The sequence below is a fragment of the Zophobas morio genome, unplaced genomic scaffold, assembly GCF_036711695.1.
Source record: "Zophobas morio isolate AGI-343-1 ecotype UQ-CSIRO unplaced genomic scaffold, CSIRO_AGI_Zmor_V1 ptg000008l, whole genome shotgun sequence".
In the NCBI taxonomy this organism is placed as follows: Eukaryota; Metazoa; Arthropoda; class Insecta; order Coleoptera; family Tenebrionidae; genus Zophobas; species Zophobas morio.
Genome location: NW_026972113.1, coordinates 10,091,562 through 10,114,127, shown reverse-complemented (window position 1 = coordinate 10,114,127; position 22,566 = coordinate 10,091,562). Strand labels below are relative to the sequence as shown.

The window sequence follows — 22,566 nt, the reverse complement described above, 5'->3', positions numbered from 1 at the left end:
ACCAATCACGGCCGCGCTATTCTAGTGATTGTTCGTTTGTGTAGTGGCAACGGCGCTCACTTCACCCTATTGACACCGAATTTTTTCAACTTACAAAATTGCGATGATTTCGAGTTTTTCTCTATTATGAAACCGTCAGCGCAGTTAAGTAAAGGGAATTCGTCGAATACAAAAAGCAAGAAGGGTTCGAAGGAGCGCGAAAAAAGGAAGTCCCAAGGGGGCACCGCTGAAGTCAACAATCACAGCACGAGCGAAAAAGGGTCCCCGGCGAAGGTACAGTGAATAAAGTGACCACTTTAAACTGACTCGGGTTTGTAGGAGACCAGTACGAGGTTGTACGCTGGAATCGACGCAAACTCGCTTGTCAATTATGTCGAACAAAGCGGCATTGAGCAGTTGTCGGAGGACATAACCAACACTTTGACTGAAGATATTAATTATAGGTTACGATATATTATAAATGTAAGTGGGTTTAGTAGTTGGGCACGAGTGAGTGTGTTTTTTTTAAGGATTCGTTAGTGAAGGCGAGACTGTCGGGCCGAAATGCCATCAGTGCAAGCGACATCGAGCACACTTTCGAGAACTTGAGGATAGAGAAGGTGTATGGGGCCCCGGCACACCCGAACTGGGTACAGTTCGGCGATCAAGGCCTACACTGTCTCGAGGTAAGCACTCCACGGTTTTTTAATTTTGAGGTTAGGTAGAAAATTTTGAGTCGTGACGTCACGTCGTCGCAGTGCACCACAAACCCCAATCTATTTTTCTATTAATTTGGTCTGCAAGCGTGGTATACCAATTCTAGAACAAAACTAACAACACTAGCAGTGATTACAATAAAAAAAAACACAAATTGGATCAGAAAAGCGTCAGTTTCCACCGGGACGGAGTTTTTCTTGGATAATTTCCCCGTGTAGGAGTAGATTTTTTTCTTTATTGTGAGTTGGCGCTTCCATAGCTTTAGCAGCCCGCCTGAAATTATGTGTGTATTATTATATATGTATATATCTCAATTTTTCGAATTTTTAAATTTTAGATTTTTCACTTTTTTCTTGTTTCGATTTCAATTTTGAATTTTCCCATTTTTCGATTTTTAGCCACTTCCATTTCTCAATTTTTCGTTGTTTCGATTTCGCGATTTCTCAGTTTTTCGATAATTCAACTTTTCGATTTCTCAGTTTTTCGATAATAATCTTTTGGATTTTTCGATTTTCCAATTTTTCAACGTTTCAGTTTTGGGATTATGTATTTAAATTTTTCGATTTTTCAATTTTTGGAATTTTCGGCTTGCTGTTTTTTTTTTATTTTATACTTCTTCTTTTCAACATTTTGCGATTTTATAAATCTTACATTTTTCGAGTTTTCGATTTATTGATGTTTTGATGGCTAGATTTTTAAATTTTCAATTTTTCCAGTTTTTAAATTTTAGGTTTTTCACTTTTTTGTTGTTTCGATTTCTCAATCTTTTCGATTTTTCAATTTTTCGGAATTACTTTTTCAGGTTTTCGATTTAACGGTTTTCTTTCGATTTTTCGCTTTCTCGTTTTTAGATTTTCCGATTTTTGAGTTTTGCGGAATTAATTTTTCAGTTTTAAATGTTTCGCTTTTTCACTTTTTGGTTTATCTTTTTTTTTAAGTTAAATTTTTTCAATTTTGGATTATCTCATTTTTCGATTTTTAGCCACTTCCATGTCTCGATTTTTCGTTGTTTCAACTTCGCGATTTTTCAATTTTTCGATTTTTCTGTTATTCATCTTTTCGATTTTCCAATTTTTCAACGTTTCAGTTTTTTTATGTATTTAAATTTTTCGATTTTCAAATTTTCAATCTTCAAGTTTTGGGATTTTTCAATATGTACTTCGATTTTTAAATTTTTCGACTTTCCGTTTTGTTGATTTTTTACTTATTTGATTTTTCAAAATTTTGCGATTTTTTAAATTCCTGATTTTTTCAATTTTCGATTTTAAAATTTTTCCATTTTTCGGTTTTTAGACTTTTCAATTTTTTACTCTTCGATTTTGGGAATTCTCGAATTTTCGATTTTTGAATTTTGATTTTCCAATTTTTCAGTTTTTCGCTTTTTCAATCTTTGTAATTTTTCTTTTTTCTTTTTGATTTATCGAGTTTTCGATTTCTAGATATTCAAATTTTCGATTTTCAAATTTTCAAAGCTTAAGTTTTTGGATTTGTAAATTTTTAGATATTTCCACTTTCCGTTTTTTTGATTTTTTAATTATTCGATTTTTCAAAATTTTGAGATTTTTTTTTAAATCTTACATTTTTCGATTTTTCTAGTTTTTGATTTTTCGTTTCGTTAATGTAAATTAATTCCTCGACTTTGTAAATTTTCAATTTTTCGAATTTTTAAATTTTAGATTTTTTTTTTGCTGTTTCGATTTGTGACTTTCTAATTTTTTGATTTTTCAATTTTTCGATTTATCGGGTTTTTTAAGTAAAAAAATTTTCAATTTTGAATTTTCCCATTATTCGATCTTTGGCTATTTCGATATCTCAATTTTTCGATTTTTCGAGTTCTCGATCTTTTGATGTTTCGATTTCGCGTTTTCTCAATTTTTCGATTTGATTTCTCAGATTTTTGATTATTCGTGTTTTCGATTTTTCAGCTTTTCAATTTTTGGCGTTTTAAAATTTTTGGACTTTTCGATTTCTCAATTTCACGATTAATCGATTTTTAATTTTCAGATTTTTCTGTTTTCAGTTTTAGCATTTTTCAATTTTGGCATTTTTCAAGATTTCGCTTTTGAAATTTTTAGAGTTTTCCACTTTGTGTTTTTTTGACTTTTTACTTATTCGATATTTCAAAATTTTGCAATTTTTTAAATCTTACATTTTTCGATTTTTCAATATTTTTATTTGTTGATGTTTTGATTTCTCCATTTTGTAAATTTTCAATTTTCCGAATTTTTAAATTTTTGATTTTTCACTTTCGCAAATCTCGCTTAATAATCGATCTTTTAATTTTCCGATTTTTCGATTTCTTTGTTTTAATAAGTTTTAGGATTTTTCAATTTTGGCATTTTACAAGATTCCGATTTTCCGACTTTTTGTTTTTTTGATTTTTTTACTTACTCGATTTTTCAAAATTTTGATTTTTCGACTTAGTGATGTTTTGATTGCTGGATTTTTTAAATTTTCAATTTTTCGAATTTTTAAATTTTACATTTTTCAATTTTTTGGTGTTTCGATTTTTCAATTTTTGGATTTCTCGATTTCGCGACTAATGGAGTTTTTAATTTTTAGATTTTCAAATTTTCAATGTCTAAGTTTTGGGATTTTTTAATATGTATTTCGATTTTTAAATTTTTAGATTTTCGACTTCCTATTTTTTTGATTTTTTAATTTTTACTTATTTGATTTTTCAAAATTTTTTGATTTTTCGATTTGGTTGATGTTTTGATTTGTGGATTTTTAAAATTTTCAATTTTTTGACTTTTTAAATTTTTGTTTCGATTTCTCAATCTTTCGATTTTTTACCTTCTCGTTTTTAGATTTTCCGGTTTTTAAACACTTTCATTTCTCAGTTTTTCGATAATTCATCTTTTCGATTTTACATTATTCAATTTTTGGCGTTTTTAAATTTTTGGATTTTTCGAATTCTCAATTTCTCGATTAATCGAATTTTTACGGGGTAAGCACTCCACGGTTTTTATTTTGAGATTAGGTAGAAAATTTTGAGTCGTGACGTCACGTCGTCGCAGTGCACCACAAACCCCAATCTATTTTTCTATTAATTTGGTCTGCAAGCGTGGTATACCAATTCTAGAACAAAACTAACAACACTAGCGGTGATTACAATCAAAAAAACCACAAATTGGATCAGAAAAGCGTCAGCTTCCACCGGGACGGAGTTTTTCTTTGATAATTTCCCCTTGTAGGAGTAGATTTTTTTCTTTATTGTGAGTTGGCGCTTCCATAGCTTTAGCAGCCCGTCTGAATTTGTGTATTATTAGTATTATTATATATATAAAAAAACAAAAAATGTGACGTACCACCCATGATTTCCTGTATGTTTTGGTTGAACACGTCCACGAATGGTACTCCCGTCGTGAATGGGACGGCGTGCGGGGTCACTTTAAAAAATCTGGTCGTTATATCCCCCGCTTCGATTGTTTCGTAGTTGTGGCAAAACATCTTCGTGTGGTACAAACTTTTGGCGATTTCGCCCACGATTATCGCCCTGTGGTTTTCAATGTAGATGCGCAGGTCGCAAAAGTGGTTTTTTCGGACAGTCGTGGACTTGTTCAAGAGGATTTTTTCTTCGTTGTTGAGCATTTTCACGTAGTTTTGCATCTGGTTTTTGTCGATGACGATGTTGTAGCCTTCGTTTATTAATTCCTCGAGGGTGGCTGGTGGTGCGCTTTTGTCCACCATGAACGAGGTCAGTCTAGATTTGTAGATGATGTTGAGCAACATTATGGAAATCCACCAGCTGGAAAGGAGTATGCAAATGAAGGATTTAGCTCGTCCCGGGAAAAAGTTTTTTAGTTTGATGGATTGCTCGAAACTGGCGTGGGAAATGACCTGAAAATTACATATAGTGGAATAGGAGACCCACTATATAATTGTGTTAATACTTGTGTTATTCGATCATACGTCAGGTGAACTTTATCGTTGAAATATTTCGCCACAAAGTACACTATAGTTGCTAGAGAAAACACACCCACGGCTTTGGATGCCCAAAATTTGAGGTTAAAAACTCCACTGAAATAAAAAATTTTCAAACGAAAGGGTCGCTTGTAGACGAACATGAAAGCCAGATCTTCGAATCTTAGCACAATACTGAACTGCAAAATCTCTCGTCTGGAATTAGTGATCGAAATTCCACCAATCGCCATGTCGTACTGTCCAGAAACCAACCCATTGATAAGCGCGTCGTACGACCGATTCGGCGCCTCTATCAACTCGTACGTAAAGTTCATTTTCCCGCTCACAGTCTTCAGCAACTCGTACTCCGACCCTATCGCCTCCTCACAAACCCCGTTGCTCTTCACCACGCACCAAACATAAGGAAAGTAGTCGATATAAACCACCCTAATCACGTGCTCGTTCAAATTGTCGAACTTTTTCGGCGCCAGTCGCACCGGGTTTTCCCTAAGTTGTGAAAACTCCAACCGCTGTCTCAATAAAAGTCTTCCAGTGCTTCCCCCGCAGTAAAAACACATACTATACACCGAAATCCCCCCCGAATCAAACCTCACCACCGCCACCAACCCGCTTCTGCTCAAATGCGGTATCCTGAAATAGTTTTCCTGAAAACTGAGAAACGAATTTTCTTTGCAAAGGAACATGATCACGTCTTTGGAGTATATGTTGTTGTGATTGGACGAAAATCGCGAAAAAGTCAAGGGGTCGGTGAAGAGGATCAAGTGGAGACATTGTAGGCTTCCAGGCCGGGTCACTGGTATGTCGAAATCGTGGTTAAAAATCGTCGTTAGGACGTGGTACTCGGCGAGGAAGTCGTTCACGATGGTTTCGGTGGTGTTTTCGACGTGGATGATTAAGTCGAAGTCGTCGTAGTTGCGGAGGATTGCGCGAAATAAGGGGGAGGTGGAGCGGGAGTTGATTTGAAAAAGGGGATTTTGGGCTGCGATTAGTGGGAGGAGGGTGACTAGGGTGGAGAGCATGTTTGTAGTGTGTGGTGTTTGTGGGTGCATTACTTAGTGGATTAAGTATTGACTGAGGGAAATTAAATGGGTCGTGGCGCGTCCCCTCTTCTTCTGCGCGCGGACTTAGGAAAACACTTGTGTAATGATTATGATTTTACGGTGCTATTAACTATAGTGGACGGGGCGCTACTTTCGAGATTTAAGTAGATTTGTCAACTATAATTCAAACAAACGGAATTGTAGATCAAAAAAGTGCATTTTCAGGTGTTAGTTCAAGCTTATAATGTCAGTAGTGTCAATAGTAATGTACTATCGTTGACAAAAGTATGGTCGGTACTCAGCAGAGAGGGGTATTAAGCTGCTCCGCGTTCTCTCTGCGGATTGCCATAATTCCCTAAACAATCAGGTAGAATAAAATGGACAAGGACTTGAGTTTCCTTGCTGAATAAAAACAATAAAACATGTTCGACTCATTATTCTTTAACAAAAATTAATATTTAAATTTATAATGGGTAGATTTTAAATGGAAGTGGTGTTTTTTTATCAACCTGACTTAGTGAGAAATCGAATAAACTGACGAATATTGACAATTCGAAAATAAAGCAAGAAGAAACCTCGGAATGGAATATATAAAAATTATCTTCTATTTCAGTTTTGGGACTTTTAAATAACTTCGACTTTTAAATTTTTCGATTTTTCAATTTTTTGATTTTTCGTTGTTGTTTTGATTGCTGGATTTTTAAAATTTTCAAATTTTCGAATTTTTAAATTTTAGATTTTTCACTTTTTTGTTTCGATTTTTCAATTTTTGATTTAAGGGTTTTCTTTCGATTTTTCACCTTCTCGTTTTTAGATTTTCCGGTTTTTCAATTTTTCGAAATTAATTTTTCAGTTTTTTCATGTTTCGATTTTTCACTTTTTGGTTTATCGTTTTTTTTTTTTTTCAATTTTGAATTTTCCCATTTTTTGATTTTTAGCCACTTCCATTTCTCAATTTTTCGTTATTTCGATTTCGCGATTTCTCAGTTTTTCGATAATTCAACTTTTCGATTTTTCAATTGTTGGCGTTTCTAAATTTTTGGATTTTGCGATTTTTCAACTTTTCGATTTCTCAGTTTTTCGATAATAATCTTTTGGCTTTTCGATTTTCTAAATTTTCAATGTTTCAGTTTTGGGATTATGTATTTAAATTTTTCGATTTTTCAAGTTTTCAATTTTTGGCATTTCTAAGTTTTTGGATTTTTCGATTTCTCAATTTCTCGATTAATGGAGTTTTTTAATTGTATATATTTCGATTTTTAAATTTTTGGAATTTTCGGCTTTCTGTTTTTTTTTATTTTATACTTATTCGATTTTTCAAAATTTTGCGATTTTATAAATCTTACATTTTTCGAGTTTTCGATTTATTAATGGCTGGATTTTTTAAGTTTTCGATTTTTCTAATTTTTAAATTTTAGATTTTTCACTTTTTTGTTGTTTCGATTTCTCAATCTTTCGATTTTTTGCCTTCTCGTTTTTAGATTTTTCGATGTTTCAATTTTTCGGAATTACTGTTTCAGGTTTTCGATATTTCGATGTTTCAATTTTCGATTTAACAATTTTCTTTCGATTTTTCGCTTGCTCGTTTTTAGATTTTCCAATTTTTGAGTTTTGCGGAATTAATTTTTCAGTTTTCGATGTTTCGATTTTTCACTTTTTGGTTTATCTTTTTAAGTTAAAATTTTTCAATTTTGGATAAAGTATCTCATTTTTCAATTTTTAGCCACTTCCATGTCTCGATTTTTCGTTGTTTCAACTTCGCGATTTTTCAATTTTTCGATTTTTCTGTAATTCATCTTTTCGATTTTCCAATTTTTCAACGTTTCAGTTTTGGGATTTATGTATTTAAATTTTTCGATTTTTCAATTTTTCGATGTCTCGATTTCCCAATTTTTCGATTTTCAAATTTTCAATCTTTAAGTTTTGGGATTTTTCAATATGTATTTCGATTTTTAAATTTTTAGATTTTTCGACTTTCCGTTTTGTTGATTTTTTACTTATTTCAAAATTTTGCAATTTTTTTAAATCTTCGATTCTTGATTTTTTCAATTTTCAATTTTAAAATTTTTCCATTCTTCGGTTTTTAGACTTTTCAATTTTTTACTCTTCGATTTTGGGAATTCTCGAATTTTCGATTTTTGAATTTTAATTTTCCAATTTTTCACTTTTTCGCTTTTTCAATCTTCGTAATTTTTCTTTTTGATTTCTCGAGTTTTCGATTTCTAGATATTCAATTTTTCGAGTTTTCGATTTTTCGTCTTTCCGATTTCTCAGTTTTTCGATTTTCAAATTTTCAAAGTTTAAGTTTTTGGATTTTTCAATCTGTATTTCGATTTTTAAATTTTTAAATATTTCCACTTTCCGTTTTTTTGATTTTTAATTATTCGATTTTTCAAAATTTTGCGATTTTTTTTTTAAATCTTACATTTTTCGATTTTTCTAGTTTTTGATTTTTCGCTTTATTGCTGTTTTAATTCCTCGATTTTGTAAATTTTCAATTTTTCGAATTTTTAAATTTTAGATTTTTCATTTTTTTGTTGTTTCGATTTTTGGCTTTCTAATTTTTTGATTTTTCAATTTTTCGATTTATCGGGTTTTTTAAGTTAAAAATTTTTCAATTTTGAATTTTTCCATGATTCGATCTTCTGATGTTTCGATTTCGCGTTTTCTCAATTTTTCGATTTGATTTCTCAGATTTTCGATTATTCGTCTTTTCGATTATTCGAGTTTCCAATTTTTCGACGTTTCTTCTTTGGGATTTATGTATTTAAATTTTTCGATTTTTCAGCTTTTCAATTTTTGGCGTTTTTAAATTCTTCGATTTTTCGATTTCTCAATTTCACGATTAATCGATTTTTAATTTTCAGATTTCTCTGTTTTCAGTTTTAGGATTTTTCAATTTTGGCATTTTTTAAGATTTCGATTTTGAAATTTTTAGATTTTTCCACTTTCTGTTTTTTTGACTTTTTACTTATTCGATTTTTCCAAATTTTGCAATTTTTTAAATCTTACATTTTTCGATTTTTCAATTTTTTTATTTGTTGATGTTTTGATTTCTCCATTTTCTAAATTTTCAGTTTTCTGAATTTTTAAATTTTTGATTTTTCACTTCTTTCGCAATTTCTCGCTTAATAATCGATTTTTTAATTTTCCAATTTTTCGATTTCTTTGTTTTAATAAGTTTTAGGATTTTTCAATTTTGGTATTTTTCAAGATTTAGATTTTGAAATTTTTAGATTTTTCCACTTTCTGTTTTTTTGACTTTTTACTTATTCGATTTTTCAAAATTTTGCAATTTTTTAAATCTTACATTTTTCGATTTTTCAATTTTTTTATTTGTTGATGTTTTGATTTCTCCATTTTCTAAATTTTCAGTTTTCTGAATTTTTAAATTTTTGATTTTTCACTTCTTTCGCAATTTCTCGCTTAATAATCGATTTTTTAATTTTCCAATTTTTCGATTTTTCTTTTTTCAAGATTTAGATTTTCCGACTTTTTGTTTTTTTGATTTTTTTAGTTCATCGATTTTTCAAAATTTTGATTTTTTAATTTTTGGATTTCCCGATTTCTCGATTAATGGAGTTTTTAATTTTTCGATTTTCAAATTTTCAATGTTTAAGTTTTGGGATTTTTTAATATGTATTTCGATTTTTAAATTTTTAGATTTTCGACTTCCTATTTTTTTGATTTTTTACTTATTCGATTTTTCAAAATTTTGCGATTTTTTAAATTGTACATTTTTCGATTTTTCGCCTTCTCGTTTTTAGATTTTCCGGTTTTTCTTTTTTTCGAGTTTTCGCTTTTTGGTTTCAGTTTTTTTAAATTAAAATTTTTCAGTTTTGAATTTTCCCATTTTGCGATTTTTAAACACTTTCATTTCTCAGTTTTTCGATAATTCATCTTTTCGATTTTTCATTATTCAAATTTTTGGATTTTTCGATTTCTCAATTTCTTGATTAATGGAGTTTTTAATTTTCAAACTTTTCGATTTTTCGTCTTTCCGATTTCTCGAGTTCTCACTTTTTATTGGGATTTTTCACTATGTATTTCGATTTCTAATTTTTAGATTTTTCGACTTTCTGTTTTTAATAAATTATTCGTTTTTTTCCAAATTTTGCATTTTTTTTTAAATCTTACATTTTTCAATTTTTTGATTTTTCGACATTTTGCAATTTATGTATTTAAAATTTTCGATGTTTCAATTTTTGGCGTTTCTAAATTTTTCGATTTTTCGAATTCTCAATTTCTCGATTAATCGAATTTTTAATTTTTCGATTTCGATTTCTCAGTTTTTCGATTATTCGAGTTCCAATTTTCGACGTTTCAGTTTTGGAATTTATGTATTTAAGTTTTTCGATTTTTTAATTTTCCGATTTCTCTGTTTTAGTTTTAGGATTTTTCATTTCTGTCATTTTTCAAGAATTCGATTTTTAAATGTTTAGATTTTTCGACTTTCTGTTTTTTTGATTTTTTAATTTTTCGATTTGTTGATGTTTTCATTGCTGAATTTTTTAAACTTTCAATTTTTCGAATTTTAAAATTTTAGGTATTCACTTTTTTGTTTCGATTTCTCAATCTTTCGATTTTTCGCTCTCGTTTTTAAATTTTTCGAAATTTTTCATTTTTTCGATTTTTCACTTTTTGGTTTATCGTTTTTTTAGTTAAAATTTTTCTATTTTGAATTTTCCCATTTTTAGGCACTTCCATTTCTCAATTTTACGATTTTGGGATTTCTCAATTTTTCGATTTCGATTTCTCAGTTTTTCGATAATTCATCTTTTCGAATTTTTATTTTCCAATTTTTTCATTTTGGCGTTTCTAAATTTTTGGATTTTTCGATTTTCAAATTTTCAATATTTTGGAATTTTTCAATATGTATTTCAATTTTTGAATTTTTCGAATTTGTTTATTTGATGTTTTACTTATATTCGATTTTTCCAAATTTTGCGATGTTTTAAATTTAAAAAAAAAAATCAACTTTTTGATGTTTCGGTTCGTTGATGTTTTGATTTCTCGATTTTGTAAATTTTCAATTTCTCGATTTTGTAAATTTTAGATTTTTCACTTTTTTGTTGTTTCAATTTTTGGCTTTCTAATTTTTTGATTTTTCAGTTTTTCGATTTTTGGGTTTTTGCAGTTTTTCGATTTTTAAAATTCTTGACTTTCCAAATTTTTGGTTTTCACAATATTTTCATTTCTCCATCAAAAATGAAACTTCACATATTAAAAAAAAGACGTTAGGAGCCCCTAAAATTCTGTAAAATTCTTTCCAAAGAACTCCACGGATCCTCGAGATTTTTTACATAAAAAAAACGCTAGGCGTCAGCAAGACTGTCTCTTTTAAACGCAAAAAATTGGTCTAAAGTTATTTAGCCAGATCTTCCCTCACCTCTGAAGTAAAAAATATATTTACAGTACATGCTTAACTTCAATTGTTTGTGTTTATACATCGAAAGAATGCGACAATTAAGCACGCAGCAAAAACAGAAACGTTCTGAATATTTTGGGTGAGTCGACGTTATTACGACAATTTTTATTTGATCATTATTAAATATAGGTGGGCACAACATTACTGTAGTTTAAAATTTTTGATTAGACGCCATAGAACCACTATATATATTGATTTCGCTATTTTCAAACTCGTCGTAGTTGTGGCGAGTCCCCTCTTCTTCATCACCCGGACTTGCTAAACCCTATTTAAACGCATCCGCGTTTTGTAACGATAATAAGCCACTTCTAGGACGAAACACACAACGCAAATCGACATCATAACTAAAAATATAGCGAACTGCATGTAGAAAACGTCGGAATGGATATGCGAATTCCGCCTTCGCCGGAACGACCTGTAGTGGTGAAGCTTCTCCAACAACGCTTGTTTCTTCCATATGGTCAGCAACCCGCCTAAAAACACCCATCATCATGGTACTAATCCCTCGGGTCTTACCATTAATGACGTGCCGCGTCCGACAGTCAAACGTATGCACAAACGGTACCCCATTTTGAAACGCCCACGCGTGCGGCGTCACCGTGAAAAACTTCGTGTTGAAGTGACGCAATGGTTTGGGTAGGTAGATGCGACAGTGGAGCTCAATATGGTACAAGTGGCGACCGATTTCTCCAGGAATTATGGCCTTGTGGTTTTCAATATAGGCCGCCAGGTCACACAAATTGTTGTGTTTGTTGATGAAAGGGCTAAAATATAGTTTATAGTCGCGCTTTTTCGTAATCTACGTATTGCACGTACTTTCTAGTGATGAATTCCTTTTCTTTCTCGGTTAGGTAGCTCCGCAATGATCTGTCAACGACGATTCGGTAGCCATCTTTGATTAGCTCGTCGAGAGTGGCCGGTGGTGGGGAGATTTTGACAGCGAAGGCTGTCAGCTGCGACTTGTAGACCGTGTTCATGATCAAAGAAAAAATTCCGTGACTTGTTAACATAACGAGAATTGTGATTTTGGTTGTTTTGGGGATTAATACTCGTAGGCGGAGGGGTTGCTCGACCATGGATTGACCAATCACTTGTACGACTGTCAAAAGCGGCGCCTTCTTGTTGCAATATTTCAAAACACTATACAGCATTGTGGTAAAAACCGAAATCGCGATGGCTATGGATATAAAAATTTTGAGGTTAAAAATGGCGTTCAGAAGGAACAGTTGCTTGTAAAACGGTCGGTCGTAGTTGTACATGAAAGCGACGTCTTCGAATCTTAGGACGCTACCAAATTGTACGGCTTGACGACGAGAGTTGGTCAAAGATACCCCTCCTATAGCAAAATCGTACTCTCCATGGAACAAACTATCCAAAATACTAATATAAGAGGAGTTCGAATCTTGCATGAGTTTGAAAGTGAAGTTCATTTTTTTGCTCAAAGTCTTCAGTAGTTCAAATTCGGAGCCAACAGCGTCGTTACAGGTGATTTTTTCGCCACGTACCTCTCTATCCGTGCAGTACATATAAGGAAAGTAGTCTATATAAGCGACTTTCAAAAGTTGCCCGTTTAAATTATTAAAATCCGTAGCTAATAATGCATCTGGGTCCATAACCGGGTCTTGTTCAATTACAAATTTCCCGCTTCTGGCCCCACAATAAAAACACAAAGTGTATATAGTGACTCCTACTTCAACATTAATCACAACAACCCGCCCCGACTTGCTCAAATTCGGTAAACTTGAGTAGTTTTTTCGCAAAACCCGCAATGTCAAGTCGTTCGTAAGGAACATGATGACGTCGCTCGAAAAGACGTTGTCGGGATTGGTCAAATAACGCGCGAAGCGCAACGGATTGGTGAAGATCGCGATGTGTAGGCACTGGAGGGCTGCGGGTCTAACGAATTTTTCGTTTTCGAGGGTGTCGTAATTGTATATGGTGACTTGGGTGTAATGTTGGGATAAAAAACGGTTCGCGATGCGTTCGGTGAGGTTCTCTACGTGCACGTTCAGGTTGAATTTTGTGTAGATTTTGAGAATTTTGAAGAGGGTTTCGGTGGCTGCCGGGTTTGGAAGGGATGGTTCTAGGGCTAAGTGGTCGCAGAGTGCGTTGGTTATAAAAAATAAAATGTGGGCGCACTTTGTGGGGGACATGTCAATACTGTGAGTGGATTAAGTGGTTTGATTAAAGGTTGTGTTGTTCGATTAGGTGGAAGTAATTTATTAGCGATAATTTTGATTAGGATTTTTTATTGGGGGTGACGTGGGGAGGTTTGTGCGTCGATTTATTTTATTTAATTAAAGAAAGATTGGTGGAAGGGGATTAGGTGTTTTCATTTTTTAATTTTTGGTTTTTCCAATTACCAACTTTTTAGATTTTTCATGTCTTCAGTTTTTCGACTTTACGATTTTGACGATTCTATGATTTTTCGATTTTCCAATTTTTCGATTAATTAATTTTTTAGATTTTTAGTTTTTCATTGTTTCAATTTTTCGTTTCTTCATTTCTTTGGTTTGCAATTTTTTGATTTTTTACTTTTAGAATAAAAAAATGGAAACATTGCAAGTTGAAATTGAAGTTAAAAATCAAAAATGAAAAAACGGAGAAGTACAAAATGAATACTTTGAAAAATCTAAAAATTGGAAATCACGAACTTGAAAAATTAAAGAAACGACGTTACATTTTCTTTTTCTGCGATTTTCCGCTTTTCCGGTTTCTTCATTTTACAATTTTTCGATTTTTTAATTTTTCGAATTTACAATTTTTGATTTCTTCAATTCTTCGTTTCTATAACTTTCTGATTTTTCAATTTCTTATTTTTTCTGTTTCTTGATTTTACATTTTTTGATTTTTCGTTTCTTCAATTTTTGGATTCCTTAATTTTTCTATTTTTCAGTTTCTTGACTTTAAATTGTTTGATTTTTAGTTTCTTCAGTTTATCGATTCCTCAATTTTTCCACTTTTCAGTCTCTTCATTTTTCAGTTTTTCTTTCTAATTTTTCGTTTTCACGATGTTTTTTCAATTTTTTGTTTGTTCAATTTTTGGCGTCTTCAATTTTTCGATTCCAAAATTTTTGGACTTTTAGTTTCTCAATTTCTAATTTTTTTCTTTTTAATTTTTCGGTTTCATAATTTTTTGTTTCTTCAGTTTTTCGATTTTTTACTTCTAGATTTTTCAGTTTCTTGATTATAAATTTTTTGATTTTTCGTTTCTTCAGTTTTTCGATTCTTTAATTTTTCTATTTTTCAATTTCATTTTTCAATTTTTCTATTTTACAATGGTTCGTTTGTCCACTTTTTCGATTCTTCAATTTTTCGACTTTGAGTTTTGTAATTTTTCATCTTCTTGTTTAATTTTTCAATTTCTCGTTTCTTCAGTTTTTCGATTCCTCAATTTTTTGATTTTATGTTTTCTTCATTTTCCAATTTTACAATGTCGTCTTTTCAATTTCTCGATTTCACAGTTAATTCTTCCTTTGTACAATTTTTGGTTTCTTCGATTTTTCGACTCCTCAAATTTTGACTTTCCGTTTCTTGATTTTTCCAATTTCTCAATTTCTAATTTTTTAATTTTACAATTTTTCGTTTCTTCATTTAATTTTTCGTTTTTCCAATTTTTCGTTTCTTGATTTTTCAGTTTCTTGATTTTAAATTTTTTGATTTCTCGTTTCTTAATTTTTCAATTTTTCAGTTTTTTCATTTTTCAATTTTTCGACTTCAGTTTCGTCCTTTTTCAGTTTTTCTTTTTAATTTTTCGTGTTTCGAATGTTTTTTTTAATTTTTGAGTTCTTCAATTTTTCGACTTTCAGTTTCTTCTGTTTTTCGATTCATTTTTTCATTTTCCAATTTTACAATGTCGTTTTTTCGATTTTTTAATTTCTCGATTTCACAGTTCTTCCTTTGTACAATTTTTGGTTTCTTCAATTTTTTGATTCTTCAATTTTTATTTTTCAGTTTCTTGTTTTTTTTTCGATTTATCAATTTTTAATTTTGAGACTTTACAATTTTTCGTTTTTTCAATTATCCCATTTTTCAGTTTTTGATTTTTCATCTTCTTGATTTTTAATTAATTTTCCAATTTCTCGTTTCTTCAGTTTTTCGATTCCTCAAATTTTTTATTTTTAAGTTTCTTCGTTTTCCAATTCTACAATATCATTTTTTGGGTTTTTCAGTTTTCAAGTTTTCAGTTTCTTGATTTACAATTTTTCCTTTGTTCAATTTTTGGTTTCTTCAATTTTTCGATTCCTCAATTTTTGACTTTCAGTTTCTTGATTTTTCGATTTCTCAAATTCTAATTGTTCAGTTTTACAATTTTTCGTTTTTTCAATTGTCGTCTTTTTCAATTTCTTGATTTCTTAGTTTCTTGATTTTTTTAAATTTTTTGATTTTCCATTTCTTCAGAATTTCGATTTTACAATGTTTCGTTTATTCAGTTTTTTGTTTCTTCAATTTTTCGATTCCACAATTTTTCGACTTTACTTTCTCAACTTCTGATTTTTTTCTTTTTAATTTTTCGGTGTTACAATTTTTCGTTTCTTCAATTTTCCAATTTTTCAGTTTTTTTATTTTCCGTCTTCTTGATTTTTAAATTTCCAATTTTTCGTTTCTTAAGTTTTTCGATTCCTCAATTTTTTTATTTTTAAGTTTCTTGATTTCCAATTTTTCCTTTGTTCAATTTTTGGTTTCTTCAATTTTTCGATTCCTCAATTTTTGACTTTCAGTTTCTTGATTTTTCGATTTCTCAAATTCAAATTGTTCAGTTTTACAATTTTTCGTTTTTTCATTTGTCGTATTTTTCAATTTCTTGATTTCTTAGTTTCTTGATTTTTTTAAATTTTTTAATTTTTCACTTCTTCAGTTTTTCGATTTTACAATGTTTCGTTTATTCAGTTTTTTGTTTCTTCAATTTTTCGATTCCACAATTTTTCGACTTTTACTTTCTCAACTTCTGATTTTTTTCTTTTTAATTTTTCGGTGTTACAATTTTTCGTTTCTTCAATTTTCCAATTTCTCAGTTTTTTTATATTCCGTCTTCTTGATTTTTAATTTTCCAATTTTTCGTTTCTTCAGTTTTTCGATTCCTCAAATTTTTTATTTTTAAGTTTCTTGATTTCCAATTTTTCCTTTGTTCAATCTTTGGTTTCTTCAATTTTTCGATTCCTCAATTTTTGACTTTCAGTTTCTTGATTTTTCGATTTCTCAATTTCTAATTGTTCAGTTTTACAATTTTTCGTTTTTTCAATTGTCGTCTTTTTCAATTTCTTGATTTCTTAGTTTCTTGATTTTGATTTTTTTAATTTTTCACTTCTTCAGTTTTTCGATTTTACAATGTTTCGTTTATTCAGTTTTTTGTTTCTTCAATTTTTCGATTCCACAATTTTTCGACTTTTACTTTCTCAACTTCTGATTTTTTTCCTTTTAATTTTTCGGTGTTACAATTTTTCGTTTCTTCAATTTTCCAATTTTTCAGTTTTTTTATTTTCCGTCTTCTTGATTTTTAATTTTCCAATTTTTCGTTTCTTCAGTTTTTCGATTCCTCAAATTTTTTATTTTTAAGTTTCTTGATTTCCAATTTTTTCCTTTGTTCAATTTTTGGTTTCTTCAATTTTTCGATTCCTCAATTTTTGACTTTCAGATTCTTGATTTTTCGATTTCTCAATTTCTAATTGTTCAGTTTTACAATTTTTCGTTTTTTCAATTGTCGTATTTTTCAATTTCTTGATTTCTTAGTTTTTTGATTTTAAATTTTTTGATTTTTCATTTCTTCAGTTTTTCGGTTTTACAATGTTTCGTTTATTCAGTTTTTTGTTTCTTCAATTTTTCGATTCCACAATTTTTCGACTTTTAGTTTCTCAACTTCTGATCTTTTTCTTTTTAATTTTTCGGTGTTACAATTTTTCGTTTCTTCAATTTTCCGATTTTTCAGTTTTTTGATTTTCCGTCTTCTTGATTTTTAAATTTCCAATTTTTCGTTTCTTAAGTTTTTCGATTCCTCAAATTTTTTATTTTTAAGTTTCTTGAGATCCAATTTTTCCTTTGTTCAATTTTTGGTTTCTTCAATTTTTCGATTCCTCAATTTTTGACTTTCAGTTTCTTGATTTTTCGATTTCTCAATTTCTAATTGTTCAGTTTTACAATTTTTCGTTTCTTCAATTGTCGTATTTTTCAATTTCTTGATTTCTTAGTTTCTTGATTTTAAATTTTTTGATTCTTCATTTCTTCAGTTTTTAGATTTTACAGTGTTTCGTTTATTCAGTTTTTTGTTTCTTCAATTTTTCGATTCCACAATTTTTCGACTTTTACTTTCTCAACTTCTGATTTTTTTCTTTTTAATTTTTCGGTGTTACAATTTTTCGTTTCTTCAATTTTCCGATTTTTCAGTTTTTTGATTTTCCGTCTTCTTGATTTTTAAATGTCCAATTTTTCGTTTCTTAAGTTTTTCGATTCCTCAAATTTTTTATTTTTAAGTTTCTTGAGATCCAATTTTTCCTTTGTTCAATTTTTGGTTTCTTCAATTTTTCGATTCCTCAATTTTTGACTTTCAGTTTCTTGATTTTTCGATTTCTCAATTTCTAATTGTTCAGTTTTACAATTTTTCGTTTCTTCAATTGTCGTATTTTTCAATTTCTTGATTTCTTGGTTTCTTGATTTTAAATTTTTTGATTTTTCATTTCTTCAGTTTTTCGATTTTACAATGTTTCGTTTATTCAGTTTTTTGTTTCTTCAATTTTTGGATTCCACAATTTTTCGACTTTTACTTTCTCAACTTCTGATTTTTTTCTTTTTAATTTTTCGGTGTTACAATTTTTCGTTTCTTCAATTTTCCAATTTTTCAGTTTTTTTATTTTCCGTCTTCTTGATTTTTAATTTTCCAATTTTTCATTTTTTCAGTTTTTCGATTCCTCAAATTTTTTATTTTTAAGTTTCTTGATTTCCAATTTTTCCTTTGTTCAATTTTTGGTTTCTTCAATTTTTCGATTCCTCAATTTTTGACTTTCAGTTTCTTGATTTTTCGATTTCTCAAATTCTAATGGTTCAGTTTTACAATTTTTCGTTTTTTCAATTGTCGTATTTTTCAATTTCTTGATTTCTTAGTTTCTTGATTTTTTTAAATTTTTTGATTTTTCATTTCTTCAGAATTTCGATTTTACAATGTTTCGTTTATTCAGTTTTTTGTTTCTTCAATTTTTCGATTCCACAATTTTTCGACTTTACTTTCTCAACTTCTGATTTTTTTCTTTTTAATTTTTCGGTGTTACAATTTTTCGTTTCTTCAATTTTCCAATTTTTCAGTTTTTTATTTTCCGTCTTCTTGATTTTTAATTATCCAATTTTTCGTTTCTTCAGTTTTTCGATTCCTCAAATTTTTTATTTTTAAGTTTCTTGATTTCCAATTTTTCCTTTGTTCAATTTTTGGTTTCTTCAATTTTTCGATTCCTCAATTTTTGACTTTCAGTTTCTTGATTTTTCAATTTCTCAAATTCTAATTGTTCAGTTTTACAATTTTTCGTTTTTTCAATTGTCGTATTTTTCAATTTCTTGATTTCTTAGTTTCTTGATTTTTTTAAATTCTTTGATTTTTCATTTCTTCAGTATTTCGATTTTACAATGTTTCGTTTATTCAGTTTTTTGTTTCTTCAATCTTTCGATTCCACAATTTTTCGACTTTTACTTTCTCAACTTCTGATCTTTTTCTTTTTAATTTTTCGGTGTTACAATTTTTCGTTTCTTCAATTTTCCGATTTTTCAGTTTTTTGATTTTCCGTCTTCTTGATTTTTAAATTTCCAATTTTTCGTTTCTTAAGTTTTTCGATTCCTAAAATTTTTTATTTTTAAGTTTCTTGAGATCCAATTTTTCCTTTGTTCAATTTTTGGTTTCTTCAATTTTTCGATTCCTCAATTTTTGACTTTCAGTTTCTTGATTTTTCGATTTCTCAATTTCTAATTGTTCAGTTTTACAATTTTTCGTTTCTACAATTGTCGTATTTTTCAATTTCTTGATTTCTTAGTTTCTTGATTTTAAATTTTTTGATTTTTCATTTCTTCAGTTTTTCGATTTTACAATGTTTCGTTTATTCAGTTTTTTGTTTCTTCAATTTTTCGATTCCACAATTTTTCGACTTTTACTTTCTCAACTTCTGATTTTTTTCTTTTTAATTTTTCGGTGTTACAATTTTTCGTTTCTTCAATTTTCCGATTTTTCAGTTTTTTGATTTTCCGTCTTCTTGATTTTTAAATTTCCAATTTTTCCTTTCTAAAGTTTTTCGATTCCTCAAATTTTTTATTTTTAATTTTCTTGATTTCCAATTTTTCCTTTGTTCAATTTTTGGTTTCTTCAATTTTGCGATTTCTCAGGTCTAATTTTTCAGTTTTGCAATTTTTCGTTTCTTCAATGTTCTGATTTTTCAATTTTTTGATTTCTTCATTTTTCAATTTTTCGATTTTACAATGTTTCGTTTGTTCAGTTTTTTATTTCAATTTTTTGACTCCTCAATTTTTCGACGTTTCAGTTTCGTCATTTTTCAATTTTTCGCGTTTCAGTTTCTCAATTTATTGATTTTTTCGGTTTCTTCATTTTTCTTTCTAATTTTTTGTTTTTGAATTTATTTTTTCAGTTTTTTGTTTGTTCAATTTTTGACTTCTTCAATTTTTTGATTCCCCAATTTCAGTTTCTTGATTTCTCAGTTCCTCAATTTCAATTTTTTTTAATAAAGTGATAACTTCGAAAAATCTAAAAATTGGAAATCAAGAACTTGAAAAACTGCAGAAACGAAAAATTGAAAATTAACAGAAAGCTGAGAAACTTAAAGATCGAAAAAGTGCAAAAATCGAAAATCCAAAAAATGCAAAATTGACAAATTTCAAAAATTGGAAAAAATAGAAATTGGAAAATCGAGGAATTGAAAATTCTCAATCTTTGAATTTTCAGTTTAAATAAAAGGTAAAAACGAATAAATTGTCATATAAAAAAATTTGATTTGACCAATTTTATTTTTTAGAGATAATCCGTATCAGTTAAAGTAATACATATCTTTATTTTAATACAGATAATACAAGAGTATCTTATTTTATGAAATTAAAAAATTGAGCTTACGCTCAGGAATTAGACATGTAAGAAAAAACTCTTTCGATCGTGCATGTAAGATCCACGATATTGCGTATAAATTTTCGGTTTCGCCGGAAACGACACCAACTCATTCAGTGCGTTTTTACAGGATAAGATAGTCAATTTGGTGGAGATGGCGGAACAGGAGAATGTCTACCGCCAATACGCCGAGCCCATTTTAACGACCACGTGGATCCCCGAGTACAAAGAAATCGGCAAACCTCTCAAAACCTACTTCACCACGATGTGTCAAATGATAGTCAGCAACGATATCTCCGTCAGACGAATGGCTTTAATTAATATAGGCGAAAATTGTCGAATAGGTCCTATTATCGAATGGTTCTACAACTTCGGGTACATCCTGCTGTCGAAGGACATCACTTACGACTGTTTGACGCTACGAGCTTTAGATTTAATCGCGACGTTAGAAAATAGTCCGACTTGTAGGATAAACGTTTCAGAAAAACAGGTACCTATTTTTGTTTTGTATGTATGTATATATTTACACTGTGTTGTAGCTTAAGTTACTGGTGAGGTTAATTCTGCAAAGGCTACTTAAGTCAACGACTAATAGCGAAGTGCTTAAGCCTATATGCAACACTCTCGCTTTGTTGTGTGTCCGAGACCCCTTAAAACAGTTCGTCGTTTTAAAAATTTTGCAAAAAATGGACCAAGTGTTCGAGAATTACGCTCTTCCTGTTTTATCCATAGCCAACAGTTTGGGCTCCGACGCCATCCAAAGCATCGTTCTACCAAACCTAGCTCTGTTCTTGAGCAGAACCGAAAAAGGCGAGTTGCCTTTTATTTATTCCATATTGGTACGCCGGCTGTCACCATCTTCACCGAATTATTATTTTCGTTACCTTTTTAGGAATCGTACCACATTCTCTGTCAAGAGAGCCTACTCAACTCGGCCATCTACGACTCGTTTTGCGACTACTTCGGCGACGCGATGGCCGTTTTCAACCAAGCCCCGAAATGTGTGACGGTTTCGGAGAAAAAGGACGCGAATTTCGCCCATATTAAGTGCGATTTGTTGCGGACGAGGAGGCGGATTTCGCCGAGGGAGAAACGGCCCGGTTTGACAATCGACGAGGTTTTCGAACTGCCGGCTGAAGAGTCCAAGGTTCGGAAGAAAATGAACGAGCACAAGCGGGATTGTGGTTATAGTGAAAATGGTGTCACCGTTGGGAAAACTTCTTTATTACTGCCAGTATTTAAACGAAAATGTAAAACTTATGAACAGTGTCAGGATCATACGTTGCTGTGGTACAATTTGTAACTTATTAAATTGTTTTCTTTCTTAGATGGTTTTGGTGGTGTTGGGTTTGAGCGATGTTGATAGGGTTGTCATTTCGTTGAGGATGTCTGCGAAGTGGGCGTTATTAGAGCATACATTGGATTTAAATTTGCGAAAATTCGAAAATTGTTACTTTCATCGTGTTTATTTATGGTTTTAATTAGCACTCATCGTACAATTTTAAAATTTTAAATTTTTCACGTGATTGATATCAACTTTTGAATTTTTCGATTATGAATTTGACTTTTTAATTTTTCGATTTGCAGCTTCGCGATTTTACAGTTATTAAATTTTTGGATAATTAATTTTTTCGATTTTTCAATTTTTAAATAATTAATTTTTCGTGTTTTCCTTTTTTACTTTTTAGTTACTCGATTTGTAATTTTTCGATTTTTCAAGTGGGGAATTTTCCATCGTTAAATTTTTTTTTACCAGTTTTTTGACTTCAGATTATCGATTTTTCGATTGATCGTTTCTTCAATTTTTCGATATTACAATTTTTAAATATGAGTTAAATTTTTCATGTTTCTAGTTTTTCAATATTTCAATTTTTCGGCTTTTTGGAGAAACTGTTTTTTTATTTGCCATTTTTCGTTTTTTTTTCACTTTTTAGATTTTTTAGTTCCTCAATTTATCTATTTTTTAATTTTTCGATTCCTCAATTTATCAATTTTTCAGTTTCTCGATTTTTAAGTTTCTTGGTTTTTAATTTTTCAATTTTATAATGCTTCTTCCTTTAATTTTTTAATTTCTCAATTTCATATTTTCCCTTTATTTTTTCGTTTCGTCAATTTTTTGATTTTTCAATTTTTCGTTTCAGACTTTGCAATTTTTAGTTTTTTCAATTTTTCATTTCTTCAATTTTCCGATTTTCGTTTCTCGATTTTTCCGTTTCTTCAGTTTTTCGATGTTCAGTGTTTTGATTTTTGGATTTCCCAATTTTAAGTTTTTCGATTTTACAATTTTTGGTTTCATCAATTTTCAGACTTTAATTTTTGTTTCTTAGATTTTTCGTTTTTTTATTTTCCGATTTAACAGTTTCTCGGTTTTTCCATTTCTTTTCAATTTT

General features: G+C 29.9%; 1 protein-coding gene and 1 pseudogene across 2 annotated transcripts; one reads left to right on the top strand and one right to left on the bottom strand.

Annotated features, from left to right (window-relative positions):
- Window positions 1-50: 50 nt before the first annotated feature.
- Window positions 51-21,503, top strand: LOC135125279 (uncharacterized). 2 transcript variants are annotated; one of them, XM_064050723.1, is made up of 6 exons: window positions 51-273; window positions 319-462; window positions 510-665; window positions 20,307-20,666; window positions 20,716-21,015; window positions 21,069-21,503. In XM_064050723.1, exons 1-6 carry the CDS (start codon window positions 127-129, stop codon window positions 21,477-21,479), a joined length of 1,518 nt encoding a protein of 505 aa, XP_063906793.1. In that variant the 5' UTR covers window positions 51-126; the 3' UTR covers window positions 21,480-21,503. The 2 variants fall into 2 exon arrangements, with proteins under 2 accessions (XP_063906793.1, XP_063906794.1); XM_064050724.1 differs by having other exon boundaries at window positions 20,716-20,986; window positions 21,069-21,326.
- LOC135124840 (serendipity locus protein alpha-like) overlaps window positions 21,385-22,566 on the bottom strand; it is a 4,940-nt pseudogene continuing 3,758 nt past the window's right edge.

Coding starts and splice junctions, on each gene's coding strand:
- LOC135125279 (XM_064050723.1), top strand. CDS start 127: ATGAAACCGTCAGCGCAGTTAAGTAAAGGGAATTCGTCGAATACAAAA. Junction 463..509: donor GGTTACGATATATTATAAAT/GTAAGTGGGTTT, acceptor GTTTTTTTTAAG/GATTCGTTAGTGAAGGCGAG. Junction 20,667..20,715: donor TAAACGTTTCAGAAAAACAG/GTACCTATTTTT, acceptor ACTGTGTTGTAG/CTTAAGTTACTGGTGAGGTT.